Source organism: Procambarus clarkii, chromosome 92 (assembly GCF_040958095.1).
Source record: "Procambarus clarkii isolate CNS0578487 chromosome 92, FALCON_Pclarkii_2.0, whole genome shotgun sequence".
Classification (NCBI taxonomy): domain Eukaryota; kingdom Metazoa; phylum Arthropoda; class Malacostraca; order Decapoda; family Cambaridae; genus Procambarus; species Procambarus clarkii.
This window is the reverse complement of record NC_091241.1, coordinates 16,890,862-16,912,081: the sequence shown is the minus strand read 5'-3', so window position 1 is coordinate 16,912,081 and position 21,220 is coordinate 16,890,862. Positions and strand designations below refer to the sequence as shown.

The following is a 21,220-nucleotide window of genomic DNA, read 5'->3' as shown; positions in this document are numbered from 1 at the left end:
GCACGGTAAAGTGAGGTTGTGTACCGATTATCGGAAATTGAATCTTGTGACTGTCAAGGATGCGTACCCATTACCTAGAATAGAAAACATCCTTGACACCATTGGTAATGCTCGGTATTTTTCCAAGCTAGACTTACTCAAAGGATACTACCAAGTATGTTTGACAGAGTGAGCTATGGAAATATCTGCCTTCACCACTCCTTTTGGCCTTTACAGATATGAACGCCTTCCATTTGGACTATGTAATGCCCCGTCCACCTTCCAGCGAGCTGTCAACCGCGTCATCCATGGCTAAGATAACACCTACGCCAACTTGGATGATATCGTTGTAGCAACTAACACCTGGGACGAACATCTGCTCCAGCTGCAACGATTGTTCGCCAAGGTCCTGACAGCCGGCCTCACCATCAACTTGGGAAAATCCACCTTTGCTAAAGGTAAAGTGCGTTATCTTGGTCATGTGATAGGGAGTGGCAGCCTAGCTCCGATAAACGTACACACTCAAGCCATCCAGCATTACCCACAGCCTACCACCAGGAAGCAGCTCCTGCGCTTCCTTGGTCTTGCCTCCTACTACCGTAGATTTGTGAAGAATTTTAGTACGGTAGCGACACTTTTGATCACTTTAACCAGCCCCAAGCAACGGTATCATTGGACCATTCAGCAAACCATTGTTTTTGAACAACTTAAATCTCTGCTCTGTTTTAATCCCATTCTCGACTCGCCAGATATCACGAAGCCGTTCATTCTCCATGTCAACGCCAGTGGTACCGGCATAGGGGGCGTCCTGATGCAACAACGAAGCGAGGAGGTTCTACCTGTTAGGTACTACAGCTACAAGTTAAAACCACACCAGAAGAATTACAGCACTATCGAAAAGGAGCTACTCTCCATCGTCCTTAATTTACAGCACTTTGCATCGTACCTACAAGGTGCTCGTTCTACCACCATCTACTCGGACCACAATCCCCTACGCTTCTTGCAGCAAGCCCAGTTCAACAATCAATGACTTCTACGATGGGCTTTATATCTGCAGAATTTCAACCTGGAGATTTTCTACATCAAGGTTCTGCCAACATCATAGCAGACGCCCTCTCCAGAGTCTATGAGGTAGAGGCACCTCCACCTACCACTCTACCACCTGAAGACGTAACTTCACCCGTAAGCGCAGGCTTTGGGGGAGAGTTGTGACGATAATCTCTTTCAAGAGAGATTGAGCCTGCTCTTCCCTACATAAAGTTACTTACACGTATACAAGAATAAGATGCTACCTTCAAGATACGTCTACCAGTAGCACAAAACGTTTTGACCAAGAGGCAAAACGTACCCAAAACCCCCACCCCACACACCTTCTATGCCGGCTCGCCCGTCGTCAACCAGCAAACTACCATTCCAGCCTGCCTGCTTCTGATTTGTGACCCACCGTCTGCACACCTGCACCTCTGCACTTCAGCGCCCTCTACCTAAGTCGATGTCTGGGCTTGAACCAGCCATTGAAGTCAGAATATCCTTGTGCTCTCAAGCTGTGAACAGCCAACTGATACACGTCCTGTTTATTGGTGGAGGTTCCCAGCTAGCGCTATATTCTCAGCACCTGTTTATGTCATTTTGTCTTTATATTATTCCTGGAGTAATTTATCCCTGTTCTTAATTTTTATGACTTGTTTGTTTGTACTGTACATAGCCAAGGGATTGTCTTTGTTTTTAAATTTTGCTTTCCAGTTAATTAAAGTTTCATTGTTCATACTATGTGTTTTGCGTGTCTTCCCTTACTCTACCACAGACAACAGCCAAGCAGTCTCTTTTTTTTGTAAATGTGACAGGCATTGAGACCAGCCATTAGGAGGACTTCCGAACATCTACACTCCTACACTTTCCCGTCACAATATATATATATATATATATATATATATATATATATATATATATATATATATATATATATATTATTAAATATGACCGAAAAAGTAAGATTAATAATTCTAACACGAATTTTCTCACTCTTTCGTACATTACGCTTCACTGTTGGAGGTAAATCAAAAATCACTTCTCCAAAATTCATTTGTATTTCTAGTCTGACGCGACACGGGCGCGTTTCGTAAAACTTATTACATTTTCAAAGACTTCACAAATACACAACTGATTAGAACTTACGTATCTCTGATTTTATATCTACATTTGAGTGAGGTGGGAGGGGTGATGTGGCATTAACACAAGACAGAACAAGAGGGGATATTAATAGGGTATTAAATTCATCAACACAAGACAGAACACGAAACAATGGGTATTGAATAGAAGTGTTTGTAGAAAGCCTATTGGTCCATATTTCTTGATGCTTCTATATTGGAGCGGAGTCTTGAGGTGGGTAGAATATAGTTGTGCATTAATTGGCTGTTGATTGCTGGTGTTGACTTCTTAATGTGTACTGCCTTGCAAACGTCAAGCCGCCTGCTATCGCTGTATCTATCGATGATTTCTGTGTTGTTTACTAGGATTTCTCTGGCGATTGTTTGGTTGTGGGAAGAGATTATATGTTCCCTAATGGAGCCCTGTTGCTTATGCATCGTTAAACGCCTAGAAAGAGATGTTGTTGTCTTGCCTATATACTGGGTTTTTTGGAGCTTACAGTCCCCAAGAGGGCATTTGAAGGCATAGACGACGTTGGTCTCTTTTAAAGCGTTCTGCTTTGTGTCTGGAGAGTTTCTCATGAGTAGGCTGGCCGTTTTTCTGGTTTTATAGTAAATCGTCAGTTGTATCCTCTGATTTTTGTCTGTAGGGATAACGTTTCTATTAATAATATCTTTCAGGACCCTTTCCTCCGTTTTATGAGCTGTGGAAAAGATGTTCCTGTAAAATAGTCTAATAGGGGGTATAAGTGTTGTGTTACTTGTCTCTTCAGAGGTTGCATGGCGTTTCACTTTCCTTCTTATGATGTCTTCGACGAAACCATTGGAGAAGCCGTTGTTGACTAGGACCTGCCTTACCCTACAGAGTTCTTCGTCGACTTGCTTCCATTCTGAGCTGTGGCTGAGAGCACGGTCGACATAAGCGTTAACATCACTCCTCTTGTACCAATCTGGGCAGTCGCTTTTGGCATTTAGGCACATTCCTATGTTCGTTTCCTTAGTGTAGACTGCAGTGTGGAAACCTCCGCTCTTTTCCATGACTGTTACATCTAGAAAGGGCAGCTTCCCATCCTTTTCTATCTCGTAAGTGAAACGCAGCACGGAACTCCGCTCAAATGACTCCTTCAGCTCCTGCAGATGTCTTGTGTTGATGAATTTAATACCCTATTAAATACCACCTCACCCCATCCACCTCACTCAAATGTAGAAATAAACAAATCGGAGATGTGTAAGTTCTATTCAGTTGTGTATGTGTAAACTAAAGTCTTTGAAAATGTAATAAGTTTTACGAAACGTGCTCAAGTGTCGCGTCAGACTAGAAATAAAAATGAATTTTGGAGAATTGATTTTTGAATTGCCACCAACAGTGAAAAGAAATCTACGAAAGATTGAGAAAATTCGTGTTAGAATTATTAATCTTACTTTTTCGGTCATATTTAATAATATATGTCTACAGGAAAGACTGCTACCAAAATATACTAACACATATATGTATATATATATTAATATATGATAATATATAGTGACATATATTATATTTTTGATATATGATATTTTTTCTTCTCCTACCACCCTTATTCTTTTGGTATGTGTGTATATATATCTAACTTTATTTGAATATATTATCCTATATATTAATATATATTAATTATATATATATAGTTATAACTGTTACGAACCCGGATCCAGCATCCGAGCCCGGAGCAGTGACGACCGCGCCATCTGTGGGTCAGCTCCCGAAACCCCCTCCAAACGGACGACGACACCTGGCGAGGACGACGTGTACTGGCCTCGAGGGCCAGTTTCCAGTCTGGTTCAGCGCTCAACACAGCCGCTACTGACCTCTGGTGAGGTGAAGCTCAGACAACTGCGCCATCTATGGAGTGGATAGGTGGGCGTTTGTGCCTGAGCCCGTAAGTGAGGTGTTTTAGTGTGTCCCGGTTATTGATGACGTGTCAGCTTACAGAGTCGACCTGGGACTGCTGTGATGGAAGTTGAGTGAGTCTACCCTAGGCAGCCGTCTCCATACCTTGTGCTTTGCTGCAGCAGCTGTGAAGTCGTCCCCCGGAAGAACACTGTGGTGTTACCCTGCCAGTGGAGTGGCAGTAGAAGGATTACCCGGGACCGACTGCTGGAGACGTTTATCCACTGGGGTATTGAGGACAGGAGAGTGATTTGTGATATCACACGAGGCTCCTGTCTAGGGCGTTACCCTTATATCGTTCGTGGAGTGGCCTGACCAGCCTTGCTGATCCGGAACCTGCCAGCAGACCTGCTGGACGTGTGGTTGACGGCCTCCACGGCGGTGCCCCCAGTGGACCTGTGTTTTGGCTGACCTGTGGCCAGGGTAGGCTCTTCTTCCTAGAGGATTCGTTGTGAGGCCACGAAGAAGCACCGAAGACTCAGCACCGAGAGCGAGGATCCATAGTCTTCAGCAGAAGACTACAGTGTATTTCCCCTGTAAATAAGTGTTTATACCCCTCCCCCTGTCACTCTTTTATATCTTATTTATTTATTTGGTGATGGTAAATTATAATCTTAAGTTCTTAACTTTCTTTCCCTACCCCCTTTAAGTTACTTGCGTCACGGATCACATCCCTTGAAAGCCACTACTGGCTTGGGGTCGGATATAACTTCCTCTAACAACATCAGAGTAAGAACCCCGTTGAGTCCCGAGAGGGCCGTAACAATAACATATAGATATATTAATATTCAAGCTTGTTCGCATTTGTGTTACTCACGTGGCCCCACTTAGTGAGGTGATTCGATGAAATATCTATGCCTATGCCCTATGGGGGCCTCGTAGCCTGGTGGATAGCGCGCAGGACTCGTAATTCTGTGGCGCGGGTTCGATTCCCGCACGAGGCAGAAACAAATGGGCAAAGTTTCTTTCACCCTGAATGCCTCTGTTACCTAGCAGTAAATAGGTACCTGGGAGTTAGTCAGCTGTCACGGGCTGCTTCCTGGGGGTGGAGGCCTGGTCGAAGACCGGGCCGCGGGGACACTAAAAAAAAAAACGAAATCATCTCAAGATAACCTCAAGATAACGGAAGCTTACCACCAAGTGCTGTTATGTCGTTGAGGATATAGCCTCAGTTACCAATGACTTTTGTACAGTGGACTGAAGATTTCCTCCTAGACCAGCAATAACACTAGAGTAGTCATCAGGTGGGTTATGCAGTAAATGTTGACTCCGGGTCACTGCGTCCTGTACTCCAGCCCTAAACCCCAACATGTTGAAACCGGTAGAACCCTCTCCTACATCCCCAATGTAGATCTGCCAGAGAATTACACTGTTCCAACTGCAACAGTCTAATATATTAATAATATAGCATAGGAAATTATTCCTAAGGAAATGAGAGAGGTTTTCTGGGATTTTTAGTAAATTATTCTTCGTAACCTGGTTGAAATTCTAATGTCAGGAGCTCACAACAAAAGAAATGATTTTGAGATACAACCGGGACGCGTCCTTGTAGAATGCAACAGCTCGATATGTAGCAATTCGTTTAACGGCACGACTCTGCTGTACAATTTGCACCTCTGAGTGAGACAATTCTGCGGTTATAAGCAAAAGTATGGCGTCTATCTGAAGAGCACAGTGATGTATCCGTCTCTTGTACCTGGAGCTCAGGAACTCTGACGCATGGCGCGGCGCTTCCCCCTTTCATCAGCTGGTAGTCACGGCACACATTTTCGGTGCAAATTCAAACCTTGTGCTTTCCTGACATTCTCACTCCATAAGATTCTAACTCCCCAACACTCTCTCTCACTAATATTCACACTCGCTAACATTATACCGGGGGTCGGAAAATGAATGATGAAAAGAGAAGAATAATAAAGTAATGGGAGGATGTTTGGGGCGAGGGAGGAAGAGAAAGGGTGAGGGAGGTATGAGGAAGGAGTATGGGAGTAGCGAGGAGTGGTCAGGTAAAGAGGTAGGAGGGAGGAGAGGAAGGAGTGGTCAGGGCAAAGGGAAAGTTAGAGAGAGGAAGAGAATGGGATCACTAAGGGAAGTAGAAGGTACATAGTTAGAAGTAGTAGTTGAAGAAAGTAGCTGCCACCATCCATTCTAAACTTAGTACAAATTAGACAAGGAATGGAACTTGTTTGTACTTTAAGCTGTTATTAACTGTTAGAAATGTATCAAAGGCATCTGCTGTAAGCATATACCCATAATCTTTAAACCGGTTCAATCAGCAACCTTTCCCTTTCTCACAGTCCTCCCCACCATTCCCCCCTCCCCCGTTCCCTCGCCCTCCCAACAATTCCTCACTCCCCCCATCCCCTCGTCCTCTCAATCAGTTCCCACTCCCTTGTCCTCTCGTCTTCCCCACCATCCCCAACTCATCTGTCCCCTTGTCTCCCTCCCCCACCATTCTCCATTCCCCTGTCCCCTCGTCCCCATCAGCCCCAACTCCCCTATCCACTCATCCTCCCCATCATTACCCCTTTCCCTGTCCCCTTGTCCTTACTACCATTCCCCACGCATTAAGAAAAAAGTTAAAAAAAACGAAATGAAAAACAATGAAAAAAAACTATACCCACAAAATGAACGGTATGGTAAGCAACACAGCTCAATTGCAATACAATGTCATACAAAATAATTAAATCAAAATGAAAATAAATAGAAATCTTTAAAAATTTCATTTATCAATGAAACCCAAAACATTGAAATGGAATTGTAACATATATAGTATAGCATGTGTTGCTCTTATGTGCAACAGATGGCACTGATTTTTTTTAACCATGTTTTTACCTGTCACAGGTGTGGCATCTGTACTTATACTCACGAAATGAACGGTGTGGTAAACATCACAGCTTAATTCCAATACAATGTCACACATAATAATAAAATCCAAATGGAAATAAATTGAAATATTTGAAAATTCTATTTCATTGAAATTCATTGCAATCAGAAACATTTAAATGGAAATGCAACATATTTCGTATAGTATGTGTGTTGCTATTATGTGCAGCAGATGGCACTGTTAAAAAAAACTAGTTTTTACCTGTCACAGGTGAGGCATGTATATAGTAGGTATATAAAAACATGCGCGTATACGAATGCAACGTAGTCACAAAATTTCAAAGCAATTGGGGAAGATTGCTTTGAAATCAATTGCTGTGAAGAAAGAGGTTTCGAAGATTCCCTCACATGAAAAACAAATAAAAAACTCAGTTTTACAAAAAAAACATGTTTTTTTCCCATCACAGATGTAACATTCATAAAGAATTTATATAAAAACCCGTTTGGATGTGAATGGAACATTGTGTTAAAATTTCAAAGCAATCTGTGAAGAACTTTCGGAGATTAACGATTTTGAACTAACGAACATTTACATTTTTATTTATATAGATGATAAGTATCATAATTCAAGCAATTTAACTTAATGTTCACGTTGTCATGATTAATATACAATGTGAGTCATCACACAAGAATTCGAGAATACAGCAACTGACTGCCCCTGAAATCACACAAAATGTTAAGTTTAGAAAACAAGAAATAAGTCACCTTATCGTTCACTCACCAAGGGTCTGAGCCTAACTTGAATAGAGAGGGGGAGGAAGGGGTTGACAGGCAGAGTCCCCACCCAGCCTGCCAGCCTTGACTGGCAGCTGTTCAATCGTCCAGCCTCTCTGTCTGTTCTGTTCTGTTCTCTGCTGATGCTGGGCTATCCTCTCGAATGTACAATTCACTGGGTATTTATTGCGAATCTGGGAGCTAAACTCCGCCCACAAGAGGAAGAGGAGTAACCAAGAGGAACACAGCACAGAAAACCAAGTGGAACACAGCACAGATAACCAAGAGGAAAAGCACAGATAACCAAGAGGAAAAGCACAGATAACCAAGAGGAACACAGTGTGTTGTAATCCACAATTTAGTAGGAATTATTAGCTAGAGGATCATTACTACAACACTTAACGAATGATGATTGGAAGTACATGTTAAGTAGACAGACTAAGGATCACATATCTAAGAAAGTTCAATGGATTAAGACCGAAGCTGTTTAGCCAAATTAATAATTCCTGGAAAGAGGAATTATTCTTCGTCAGGCTTCTAGGATCAAGGTTACCGCTCTAGGGATAAGGTTAATCAGATTATACCTTTCTTGAGAGGCGTGGTGAAATGTTTGAGGCCATGGTTGACTGGAGTCAGTCTGATTGTAGGAGTTGAACTGGCAAGTCCTCCGAGGTCTCCGTTTGCGGCAGCAGCGAAGTGTAGCAGACAGCTATGCGAGAACCTGATGTGATCTTAGTGACCAAGTTAAGTCTGCAGTATGTGAGTATTGAATGAAAGACTAACCGGGTGTGGAGCATTGTAGTAATCATTCCGTATTAGGGACTTGGGCGCAAGTTACGAGTGTGGGTGGTGATCGCGGAGGTCAAGTGGTCTATGGGTATTGGAAGTGTATCGACCTAATAGAGTATGTTAATTAATATAGTATTATTTGTCAGAGTCTATTCTTTGTAATTAAATGACAAAACCCGACGGCCTTTAAAGACCTTCCATATGTCCCCTCATAGTGTTCCTGGTTTGGTTGGTGAGGGAATGTTAGGGAATTGGTAGACGACATATTTGGTGGCAGCGCAAACAGGTTTTGGAACACTGTGCGAGATGAAGGAAGTGTGGTTCTGGTTTAGTTGGTGAGGGAATGTTCGGGAAATGGTAGACGTCGGGTTGTGGTGAGAATGGGGGTTACTAGACGGAGGAAAGAAGGGTCAGGTGAGACCAGGTCAGAGGAGTTAGTTAATTAAAGGGACTAGGCCATTGTGGGGCACATGTGGGGTTTATTTCTTTCTTTCCAGACTCCTGCAACGAGAGACGGCTGAGATGCAAGTCTGGATCACTGAAGCATCGGGATCCAAAACAAGTGCAGTATTCGTAGTACGGATTATACAGTGTTCGTAGTGCGGATTATACAGTGTTCGTAGTGCGGATTATACAGCGTGGCGAGGTAAACTAGCGCGAGTGAATGTGGGCCATGTGCGGCCATGTGCGGGCCAAGCGAGTCGCACCTTGGAGCTTGTTATATATCGTCGGTATGGTGGTAATAGTGAGAAACCGTTGCTAAGGACAAATCAAGCGTGAAAACTACGTAATTTAAAGTTAATTAAATTTCATGTAAAGTGTAAATCGAATATTTTAAAGATAATAAAATATTGAGCGGTTTTTGGTGTTGTCAGACGAAGATACAAAAAATAAGCTCAGTGAATTGTGGACGCCTGGGCAAAGCGAGCGACGCATAATTTGACGTCAGGGGTTCGACGTCAAGCGTACCCTGGAGAGGTCCATGGAGATTTTTTGTGGGTGCAGGTAGCATTATGGAGAATATTACCGTGGGACACGGGGAGCGTGTCCCGTTGGTGGGGGTGTGTGATGTTGGGACGTGGCGATGCAGTGTGTATTGGCATTTGGACGCCGGGAGTAGTGCATGGTTGTGGATTGGCGTTTGTACGCCGAGTGTAGTGCATGGTTGTGTATTGGCATTAGTACGCCGGGTTTTGTAGTGTAATGCACGTGTAGTGGCTTATTAAACGCCAGCGTAATGCATAGTATTTACTGTAGTGAAATGTACATGTTTTGACTGTTGATATTATGGATGTAGTATAGTGCATGACATTGTTGGCATTGTAGCACCAAGATGTAGCATGTGTAGCATAACTGGTTGTTGTAACACCGGGTGTATTGTAGACATTAGCGTTGAAGTATGTTAACGCAGGTGGTAGAGTGTGGCGGGTGGCCACTACACAAGACATTATGCCTGACGAGTGTTGGTCAGGTAATTAACGGATTACGAGAGAAAAGGGAGTGTGTGTGGCGTCTGGTTACTTATTGGTGGTGTTATTAGTGGTGACGTCTCGAGGTGTTTTGATGCGCTCTGGCGCAAGGCATATGCCTGTGGTGGTAATGGTGTTGGGGGACGCCGTGTGTGTTGTGTTGAGGGCGTTGGGGACGCCGTGTGTTGTGTTGAGGGCGTTGGGGACGCCGTGTGTTGTGTTGAGGGCGTTAGGGACGCCGTGTGTTGTGTTGAGGGCGTTGGGGACGCCGTGTGTTGTGTTGAGGGCGTTGGGGACACCGGGTGTTGTATTGAGGGCGTTGGGGACGCCATTGGGTGGTGTAGTGTAGTGGCGTTTGGACGCCTGGTATGGAGTGTGGTGTTGTGGAGTATATGGTGGCGCAGGGGCGCCAGGTAGTGGTCGGTAAGGTGAGTATTGGCGTAGCAAGGTCGGTGCGTTAGGACGCAGGAAGTGGTTGTGGGGATGTGTGGCGTTATAATGAGGTCATCAGTGGTTGGGATGACCAGAGGTGATGGTGTGTCGGAGTGGGTAAGTCTTATGGATAAGATGCAATGTAGATAATTGCAGGAGTTGGTGGCTGCAGTAGGCGAGCCAAGTCGATATTTCTAGCAAGACTCATAAAAGACTAATCAAAATTCAATATTTTCATTAAAATTTACATTAATTAAGTCGGAGTGGGTAAGTCTTATGGATAAGATTACAATGTAGAATTTCAAAATTTCAGGTGTTGGTGGTTGCAGTGGACGAGCCAAGTAGATATACTAATTTCTCATTAATTAAGTTATTCCAGGAATCTCGCTAGAAGCGAGCCAGTGGCAGTATGATGCTTTAGTGACATTAGTTGTGAAATGATTTTAATGAGGTATTTATTGTGATAATGTATGTGTATGTATATACTGTATATTACCTCATCGGCACCATTACTGAGTATTAGGCTTGAGAAGGTCCCCCGGGATCATGTCACAGAGCTTCAGGTAGAGTAGAAGAGAAGCCATGAGGCTACACTCAGTAATTCTAGAAAAAAAGGGGGTGGAAGTGAGGCCAACGTGACGTTATAGGCGAAATTCGCCCCCTGACATCAAAGCAGGGATAAGGGCCAGCTGCAATGGCTTTGCAGCTGCGCTCAGGCTATATACGGGGAGAGAGTAAGGAGCCGAGGGGGTGTTATGTAATAATGGGATCGAGCCAGGGGGCTCCGAGGGAATATTTTGCAGGTACAGCGGTCGGGAAGGTGTGAATACAGGTGGACACACTCTGGGCAGATGGGCCTAGAGTAATGTGCTACAGCTGTGGTGAGCACAGCAAGGAAGGATGACCAGAGAGCTGTGAGGTATCTACAGCGTTCTGGGGTTGGTGCCCTGGAACGAGATGGCAGCATAGACCCGAGGGAACATGTCCCTGGGATAGGAATCTCCGTTGCTCTGGAGGCCAGGATCACGTTAGCTCAGAGCAACGATGGGACATTGACAACATTCACCAGGCTGGACAGCCTGGGTTTTGTCTGGGTCATGGAGGATCTATGACCTAGCAACCATGGGACATGAAGACAAGAGAAGTGATGCTGCCAATTGTGGAGGAGGCCAGTGAAACATTGTGTGACCATTGTAAGCCCTTATGTCAACAGTACAGGGCAAGATGTTAAATTATAATTAACTTATTACTAAGGATGAAGAACCTTAGATATATATGTGTGTGTATATATTAATGACTAGTGTCATTTCTGTTTAAGTGCCAGCATTCTGGTCCATGTAATTTTATGGTTATGTTTGTATGTAATTATATGTCAGCAGTTTAGGTATATGTGCATTGTTGGAGATGGGAAAAATTATTACAGACTATTTTACCTGTGCTATGATGTGAATATAATGTATATGTTGGAGAAGTGTTGTGAGTCATGTCGGGGAAAATTTTAATTTATTTCATCGGGTGTATGATGAACTTAGGGGCCATATCACCCGAAAATCCGATGAAAAATGGAATATTTACGAAAAATACTACAACGTTCTGGCAACACTGTGGTCCAAACCGTTTAATGATATCTTGAAAAATAACGTAATTAGAGTCAAATTTCCCGCTGCAACTTTCGTGAATCTGGTCCTCGCGCCGTGAGTACGCCGCGGGGTATGGTATCTTACGTTGTAGATGTCTTATTTTTCGTAATAGCGTTGAAAATAACATGTTATGCATAAAATGAATATAAACTAACAGATATGGCAACACTCTATTGTCTGACACGAGGGTGGTGCAGTCAGTGACTGCGTGTCTCTCATGGAGAGAGGATGTATGCTGACGCGCTCACACAATATCTCCCAGAACATGCTATTTTTGCTATTTTTAGCTATTTGTACTGCAATATGACTTACCAAACGAACAAGAGAAAAGCATTGACAGCTAGATGCATGCGAGCTCTCCATACGAGCTGGCCGCAATGCGTAAATCACCAGTCACGAGTGACGCAGGTTCAGTAAACTTTGAGAGCGCGCTACGCAACTCCAACTTTTACAACTAGATAAAATTTCACAGCCTTTATTTATTATTCAATTTACATGAAACTTGCACATTATATGTAGAGTTTACGCCTCTATAAACGCATGTCATTATTCTTATCTACGTAGATTTATTGATTTTATAAATAATGATACACTTCATTTTGTTGCATACGTTTTTGGGAAACTTTTATAAAATCTGTATTATTGCACTAAATACATCTGGGATAATAATGTGACATGCAAATCTTTATTATATAGTAAGGTCATAGCTGAGTGTCTTATAAATGATTTTGGTTCACAATTGTGGGCTGTGAAATTTTTTGAACATGGTTGAAAAATTCGTCTTTTTTTTTTTTTTTTTTTTTTTCTCCGTCTCTATTTAGGCTGAGATGCTGAAACTTGGCCTAGGTGCAGCACCTTTCACATGTATCAGGATAATAATTTATGAATACCCTACAACAATTTTTTAAATCCGGGTGATATGGCCCCTTATTGGATGACTTTTTAGTTGTACACATATGGTGGGTGCATCCTCCAGGTCCTTGCACTAATGGAACCATTGCAATGATGCATATGGGGACATATGCGTGTTTAAGGAGGGGAGTGGTGTTGTAATCCACAATTTAGTAGGAATTATTAGCTAGAGGATCATTACTACAACACTTAACGAATGATGATTGGAAGTACATGTTAAGTAGACAGACTAAGGATCACATATCTAAGAAAGTTCAATGGATTAAGACCGAAGCTGTTTATCCAAATTAATAATTCCTGGAAAGAGGAACTATTCTTCATCAGGCTTCTAGGATCAAGGTTACCGCTCTAGGGATAAGGTTAATCGGATTATACCTTCCTTGAGAGGCGTGGTGAAATGTTTGAGGCCATGGTTGACTGGAGTCAGTCTGATTGTAGGAGTTGAACTGGCAAGTCCTCCGAGGTCTCCGTTTGCGGCAGCAGCGAAGTGTAGCAGACAGCTTTGCGAGAACCTGATGTGATCTTAGTGACCAAGTTAAGTCTGCAGTATGTGAGTATTGAATGAAAGACTAACCGGGTGTGGAGCATTGTAGTAATCATTCCGTATTAGGGACTTAGGCGGAAGTTACGAGTGTGGGTGGTGATCGCGGAGGTCAAGTGGTCTATGGGTATTGGAAGTGTATCGACCTAATAGAGTATGTTAATTAATATAGTATTATTTGTCAGAGTCTATTCTTTGTAATTAAATGACAAAACCCGACGGCCTTTAAATACCTTCCATATGTTCATTCATTGTGTTCCAGTACAAACCTAGTGGTATGCCTCAAGGGTCTGGTATGTGTAGGAGTACACGGTGGTAGTAACGGTTGCTGAGGCAAGGTGTTATGTGTTGTGTAATCGCTGTGTTCGGAAGGAACCGGGGTTCAGCGTCACGACAGGTGCAGACAACTAAGAGGAAAACAGCACAGATAATGAAGAGGAACACAGCAAAAATAACCAGGAAGAACACAGCACAGATAACCAAGAGGAACAGAGCACAGATAACTAAGAGTAACACAGCACATATAACCAAGAGGAACACAGCACATATAACCAAGAGGAACACAGCACAAATAACCAAGAGGAACAGAGCACAGATAACTTAGAGGAACACATCACAGATAACCAAGAGGAACAGAGCACAGATAACTAAGAAAAACGCAGCACTGATAACCAAGAGGAACATTGAGTATAACCAAATGAGAATGCTGGGAATGAGAATGATAGGGAGTGATAATAAGGGAGGGAGAAGGTTAGGGAGTGATAATAAGGGAGGGAGAATGTTAGGGAATGATAATTAAGAAGGGAGGACGGGAAATATTCGTGCGAGGGTTCACAACGGAGTGGTCGCTAGATCGGCTCCCCGGCAACACAGGACGTTTGTGTGTGATCCTCCGTACAATTTTTTGCATGGATATTCGTAGCATTAAGTAGGTATTCCAGGAGTTACGCTCTTGTTGTGATTTACATCACGGAGAAGGTCAGTCGTTGGCAAGAGTGATCTTACTTCTGACTCGCCTGTTCACCTTGCAGTAAATAGTGACCTTGGAGATAGGCTACTGTTGTAGGTTGCGTCCTGGGGGATCGGCGGTCATCTCCCTACAAGGACCTCGATAACTTATCACAAACCCACTACGGGCTCACCATAGCCCTGCTGCTTGGGACTTTTGTTTCGGGTAGCTGAATCTTAAACAACAACAGCTACCTAACAGGTTTCCCTGACCGTGAATGAAATTTGCATTTATCAGAGTATTTATTCTGTGACCTTCTGCAGATGCCCGTGTGTGTGGGAACCCTGCCTGAACCTTAACATTAATGTCAACACTATTTACTCCTCAAACACAGGCGAGATTTCACACTAGGAAAATAGTAAATTTCCTGGACGACAATCATCAAAACAAGACAGGTTGGCCACCACCTGGGAGGATATAACCTGCTGTGTTCCTCTTGTTTTTCTGTGCTGTGTTCCTCTTGGTTGTCAATGTTGTGTTCCTCTTAGTTATGTGTGGTGCGTTCCTCATAGTTATCTGTGCTGTGTTCCTCTTGGTTATCTGTGCTGTGTTCCTCATAGTTATCTGTGCTGTGTTCCTCTTGGTTATCTGTGCTGTGTTCCTCTTGGTTATCTGTGCTGTGCTCCTCTTGGTTATCTACACTGTGTTCCTCTTGGTTATCTGTGCTGTGTTCCTCATAGTTATCTGTGCTGTGTTCCTCTTGGTTATCTGTGCTGTGCTCCTCTTGGTTATCTGCACTGTGTTCCTCTTGCTTATCTGTGCTGTGTGCCTCTTGGTTATCTACACTGTGTTTCTCTTGGTTATCTGTGCTGTTTTCCACTTGGTTATCCGTGCTGTGTTCCTCTTGGTTATCCGCGCTGTGCTCCTCTTGATTATCTGTGTTGTGTTCCACTTGGTTATCTGTGCTGTGTTCTTCTTGGTTATCTGTACTGTGATCCTCTTGATTAACTTTGCTGTGTTCCTCTTGGTTATCTTTGCTGTGTTCCTCTTGGTTATCTGTGCTGTGTTCCTCTTGGTTATCTGTGTTACATTCCTCTTGGTTATCTGTGCTGTGTTCCTCTTGGTTATCTGTGCTGTGTTCCACTTGCTTATCTGCCCTGTGTTCCTTTTGGTTATTTGTGCTGTTTGTCTTCATTATCTGTGCTGTGTTCCTCTTGGTTATCTGTGCTGTGTTCCTCTTGGTTATCTGTGCTGTGTTTTTCGTGGTTATCTGTGCTGTGTTTCTCGTGGCTATCTGTGCTGTGTTTCTCGTGGTTATCTGTGCTGTGTTTCTCGTGGTTATCTGTGTTGTTTCTCGTTGTTATCTGTGCTGTGTTTCTTATGGTTATCTGTGCTGTGTTTCTCGTGGTTATCTGTGCTGTGTTTCTCGTGGTTATCTGTGCTGTGTTTTTCGTGGTTATCTGTGCTGTGTTTCTCGTGGTTATCTGTGCTGTGTTTCTCGTGGTTATCTGTGCTGTGTTTCTCGTGGTTATCTGTGCTATGTTTCTCGTGGTTATCTGTGCTGTGATTCTCGTGGTTATCTGTGCTATGTTTCTCGTGGTTATCTGTGCGGTGTTTCTCGTGGTTATCTGTGCTGTGTTTCTCGTGGTTATCTGTGCTGTGTTTCTCGTGGTTATCTGTGCTGTGTTTCTCGTGGTTATCTGTTCGGTGTTTCTCGTGGTTATCTGTGCTGTGTTTCTCGTGGTTATCTGTGCTGTGTTTCTCGTGGTTATCTGTGCTGTGCACCCCCTAAATATGCGATGCTGAAACCCCTCTCCAAGATCAAGAGGTGAAAAGGGTGATTCTTGAGTGAATTTCAAGAACTCCGGTGTACACTGCAGGTCGACCGACAGTAGTGGGAGTGTGGCTGCTAAGGTTGGTTGTTTGTTCCAGCAGAGAGTGGTTGGGGGACGTTGTCCGCCTGGACGCAAGTAACAGTCTGGTGCAACAACCAGAGATCTCTTTGGAGGTTTAAGTTCCATATGTCCTACCCCCTCCGGCCAGAACAGATATTGATGGCCTGTCCAGGATCTATTAGGGTAACACTGCTATGAGCACTGTTAGGGGAACACTGCTATAAGATTGTTAGGGGAACACTGCTATAAGCACTGTTAGGGGAACACTGCTATAAGCACTGTTAGGGGTGTCACTGCTATAGGCACTGTTGGGGTAACATTGCTATAAGCAATGTTAGGGTAACACTGCTATGAGCAATGTTAAGGTAACACTGCTATAAGCACTGGTGGGTAACACTGCTATAGACACTGTTGGGGTAACATTGCTATAAGCACTGTTAGGGTAACACTGCTATAAGCACTGTTAGGGTAAGACTGCTATATAAACAAAGTTGGGTAAGCAGTGTGAGGTAATCAATGTTGGGAAAGAGGAACACGTTCAGGAGAGACTCAGCGGTGTTCCAGGAACCCAGAGGTTGCCAGGTCGACCAATGTGTTAAGAAAACGAGTCATATTATGCGTCGTCGTGGACTGGTTAGCTGAGGCTCCGGCTGGACAACACAGTTCCAGTTTTTACACAGCGAGGACCCAGGGAACGGTGAGAGGTGCCAGCGCTCTCCTTGGGGAACATCTCTTAGTACATCCTTAAGCGCCCGGGGAACCCCACACCAGCCACACGTGTCCCGCCAGCAACACCTACTGAACCATTCACCTGCCACAGGTCTTGGTCAGTATCACCTCCTCTCAAGCAGTCGTCAACACCTTCACCTCTCCAGCAGAAGCCACGATGAAGCTGTTGCTGCTCTCAGCTCTGTTGCTGACGGTGAGTGGAGCTTTTTAATACCTTGGTTCCAGTGAGACAAGGTCAGTATTCAATCACAATATAATTTAATAATAATGGTATAATAAGTATTATAATAACTGTAAATATAATGGAATGTGAAAAAATCGCAAAATTCAGAGATAACCCCATCAATGTAGTCCAAGAAATGTGTAAGTACTTCATTCATAATTATGAACTGTCGGGAAGTACAGCGAATTACCCAAAATTTGCTTACTGTAGGTAATGCATGCCTGACTGTAAAGCTGTGGAGCAAGACTAGTGACAAGCTGTGGAGCAAGACTAGTGACAAGCTGTGGGTGGGTGTGGAGCAAGACTAGTGACAAGCTGTGGGTGGGTGTGGAGCAAGACTAGTAACTGTGACTCACCATAGATGAAAAGTGCCTTGTATAGTGACTTTTTTTAGCCTCTTGTTGAATCCCTTGTGATATAAAAACGATAATCGACGTGTACATGTTTTTGGGTAAATGATACTAGCTAAATAAACTAGCTTCAAAAGATTGTCACTTGCTTAGCTAAACGAACTATGGTGTTCAGTTCCTGAACCCATTATGTGCCTCTGTAATCCTTTTCAACTTTCCACATACTTATCCTGAGAGCGGTAGTGAACCCCAAACCCATCCTGCGAGCGATAGTGAACCCCATACCTATCCTGCGAACGGTAGTGAACCTCATACCCATCCTGCGAACGGTAGTGAACCCCAAACCCATCCTCGACTCAAGTCCATTACATCCAGCGGTCAACCCCACAGACGCATTCATAAATTTTAACATGCTGTTCATTCAAAACGGGAATTTTCTCAAGTATAAATTATTATTATTATTAAATTATTATAATATATTAGCATATTGTGTATAAATAGGCATGGGTTAGGTTAGGTCAGGTGTTTAGGTTCTGTTGACGATTATTTGTGTTTGTAGTACGTGGGTGAAGCATTTACAGCGTTGTGGTTCGAACAAAATTCGTCAGTGAAGCACTTGTTCCGGATATGTTCGAACGTCAGCAGTTGTGAGTCGTGTATAAACCGGTTTTCATTCATAAACAGGGGGTTTGGCGGGTGCATGGAATCACTTTTGGATCTTTGGAGGATGGGCTGTCCTGCGAGAGGTAGTGAACTCCATACCCATCCTGCGAGCTGTAGTTAACTCAAATACCATCCTGTGAGCGGCAATGGACCCTGTAACCATCCTTTAGATGGTTCCATACCCATTTCCTTTAAGTGCTTATAGCTCCCCTATTCTTTCCCTATTAATGAATGGGTTACAGAGGAATATAATGGGTTCAGGAACTAAACACCTTAGTTCATTTATCTAAGCTTGTGGCAATCTTTTGACGCTAGTTACACAACTGTTAATGTTATCTATACATGTACATATTAGTATATTTTTGTAGCAGTCTTTCTTGTAAACATATGTTGTTGAATTTGTCTGAAAGGGTAAGATAAATGATTCTATCACGAATCTTTCTTACGTTTTTCTTCACTGTCAAGGGTAATTGAAAAATTAACTCTCCAAAGTTTAATTTCATATATATATATATATATATATATATATATATATATATATATATATATATATATATATATATATATATATATATATATATATATATATAAACTGCCTTAACACCTACATTTCTCATCACGTTAAATATATAAATATATATATATATATATATATATATATATATATATATATATATATATATATATATATATATATATATATATATATTTGATGATGAATCATCAAACGAGGTGGTGCGGCGCACCACCTCGTTTGATGATCGACGAGGTGGTGCGCCGACAGTGAGGGAGGGGGGGTGAGGACAGTGAGAGTAGTGTTCCCGCTGTAGAGACGTCTGTTATTCCATTTATATACTATTCTTGAATGTGGTATCATGATGTTGCAGAAGTATAGAAGTAATGTGATGTAGGATGGAGCAGGCTAAATCTTTCTTGAAAGAGATTACTGTCACAGCTCTCCCCCGAATCCTGCTCTTACGGGTTAAGTTACTTCATTAGACGGTAGCGTGGTAGGAGTAGCTGCCTCTACCTCGTAGACTCTGGAGAGGGCGTCTGCTATGATGTTATCCGAGCCCTTAATGAAGAGTATCTCCAGGTTAAAGTTCTGCAGGTACATAGCCCAGCGTAGAAGACGTTGATTGCTGAATTGGGCTTGTTGCAGAAATTGTAAGGGATTGAGGTCTGAATAGATGGTAATGGACTGATTACCTTGTAGGTAAGGTTCGAAATGTTAAAGGTTCAGGACGATGGAGAGGAGTTCTTTTTCTATGGTGCTATAGTTCCTCTGATGAGGCTTCAATTTGTAGCTGTAGTAGCTGACAGGAAAAACCTCTTCGCCACGCTGTTGCATTAGAACGCCCCCGATGCCGTTGGCACTTGCGTCGACATTGATGATGAAGGGCTTCGTAATATCTGGAGAGGTGAGAATGGAATTAGAACATAGCAGAGACTTTAGTTGTTCAAAGGCAACGGTCTGTTGAATGGTCCAATGATATCATTGCTTGGGGCTGGTCAGATTAATCCGTGGTGTCGCTACCGTACTGAAATTTTTTACAACCTACGATAGTAAGATGCAAGGCCAAGGAAGCGCAGGAGCTGCTTCCTGGTTGTAGGTTGTGGGTAATGCTGAATGGCTTGAGTATGAATGACTAAAGGAGCGAAGCTGCCATTTCCTATCACATGACCAAGATAACGCACTTTGCCTTTAGCAAAGGTGGACTTGCCCAAGTTGATGGTAAGGCCAGCTGTCAGGACTGAACACTTTAAACTTTTCTTCTCTTACCACCCTTATTATTTTTTTGTATGTTTTGTTTTATTTTATTTTATTTTATTGCAATGCTACAGTTTACAGACAATACACACTACAGAATACAGAATAGTACAGAATAAAACTACTTTACTTTACAGTAAATAATACTTTACAGAATAAAATACACAATATATATATATATATATATATATATATATATATATATATATATATATATATATATATATATATATATATATATATATAGAAGGGAAGCTGCCCTTTCCAGATGTAACAGTCATGGAAAAGAGCGGAGGTTTCCACACTGCAGTCTACACTAAGGAAACGAGCATAGGAATGTGCCTAAATGCCAACAGCGACTGCCCAGACAGGTACAAGAGGAGTGTTGTTAACGCATATGTTGACCGTGCTCTAAGCCACAGCTCAGAATGGAAGCAAGTCGACGAAGAACTCTGTAGGGTAAGGCAGGTCCTAGTCAACAACGGCTTCTCCAATGGTTTCGTCGAAGACATCATAAGAAGGAAAGTGAAACGCCATGCAACCTCTGAAGAGACAACTAACACAACACCTATACCCCCTATTAGACTATTTTACAGGAACTTCTTTTCCACAGCTCATAAAACAGAGGAAAGGGTCCAGAGAGATATTGTTAATAGAAACGTTATCCCTACAGACAAAAATCAGAGGATACAACTGACGATTTACTATAAAACCAGAAAAACGGCCAGCCTACTCATGAGAAACTCTCCAGACACAAAGCAGAACGCTTTAAAAGAGACCAACGTCGTCTATGCCTTCAAATGCCCACTTGGGGACTGTAAGCTCCAAAAAAAACAGTATAGAGGCAAGACAACAACATCTCTTTCTAGGCGTTTAACGATGCATAAACAACAGGGCTCCATTAAGGAACATATAATCTCTTCCCACAACCAAACCATCGCCAGAGAAATCCTAGTAAACAACACAGAAATCATCGATAGATACAGCGATAGCAGGCGGCTTGACGTTTGCGAGGCACTACACATTAAGAAGTCAACACCAGCAATCAACAGCCAATTAATGCACAACTATATTCTACCAACCTCAAGACTCCGCTCCAATATAGAAGCATCAAGAAATATGGACCAATAGGCTTTCTACAATCACTTCCATTTCAATACCCATTGTTTCGTGTTCTGTCTTGTGTTGATGAAATTAATACCCTATTAAT

The 21,220-nt window shown here is 42.8% G+C and overlaps 1 protein-coding gene across 1 annotated transcript in view; it reads right to left on the bottom strand.

Moving 5' to 3' along the window:
- Positions 1-18,402, bottom strand: part of LOC138359677 (protein starmaker-like) — a 28,662-nt gene extending 10,260 nt beyond the window's left edge. The window contains exons 1-3 of the mRNA XM_069319096.1: positions 18,339-18,402; positions 15,846-16,151; positions 15,106-15,630 (exon numbers count right to left, since the gene is read on the bottom strand). Coding sequence (XP_069175197.1) covers positions 15,106-15,630; positions 15,846-16,151; positions 18,339-18,402 — 895 coding nt within the window. The remainder of the gene's footprint in view (positions 1-15,105; positions 15,631-15,845; positions 16,152-18,338) is intronic.
- Between the last annotated feature and the right edge of the window lie 2,818 nt (positions 18,403-21,220).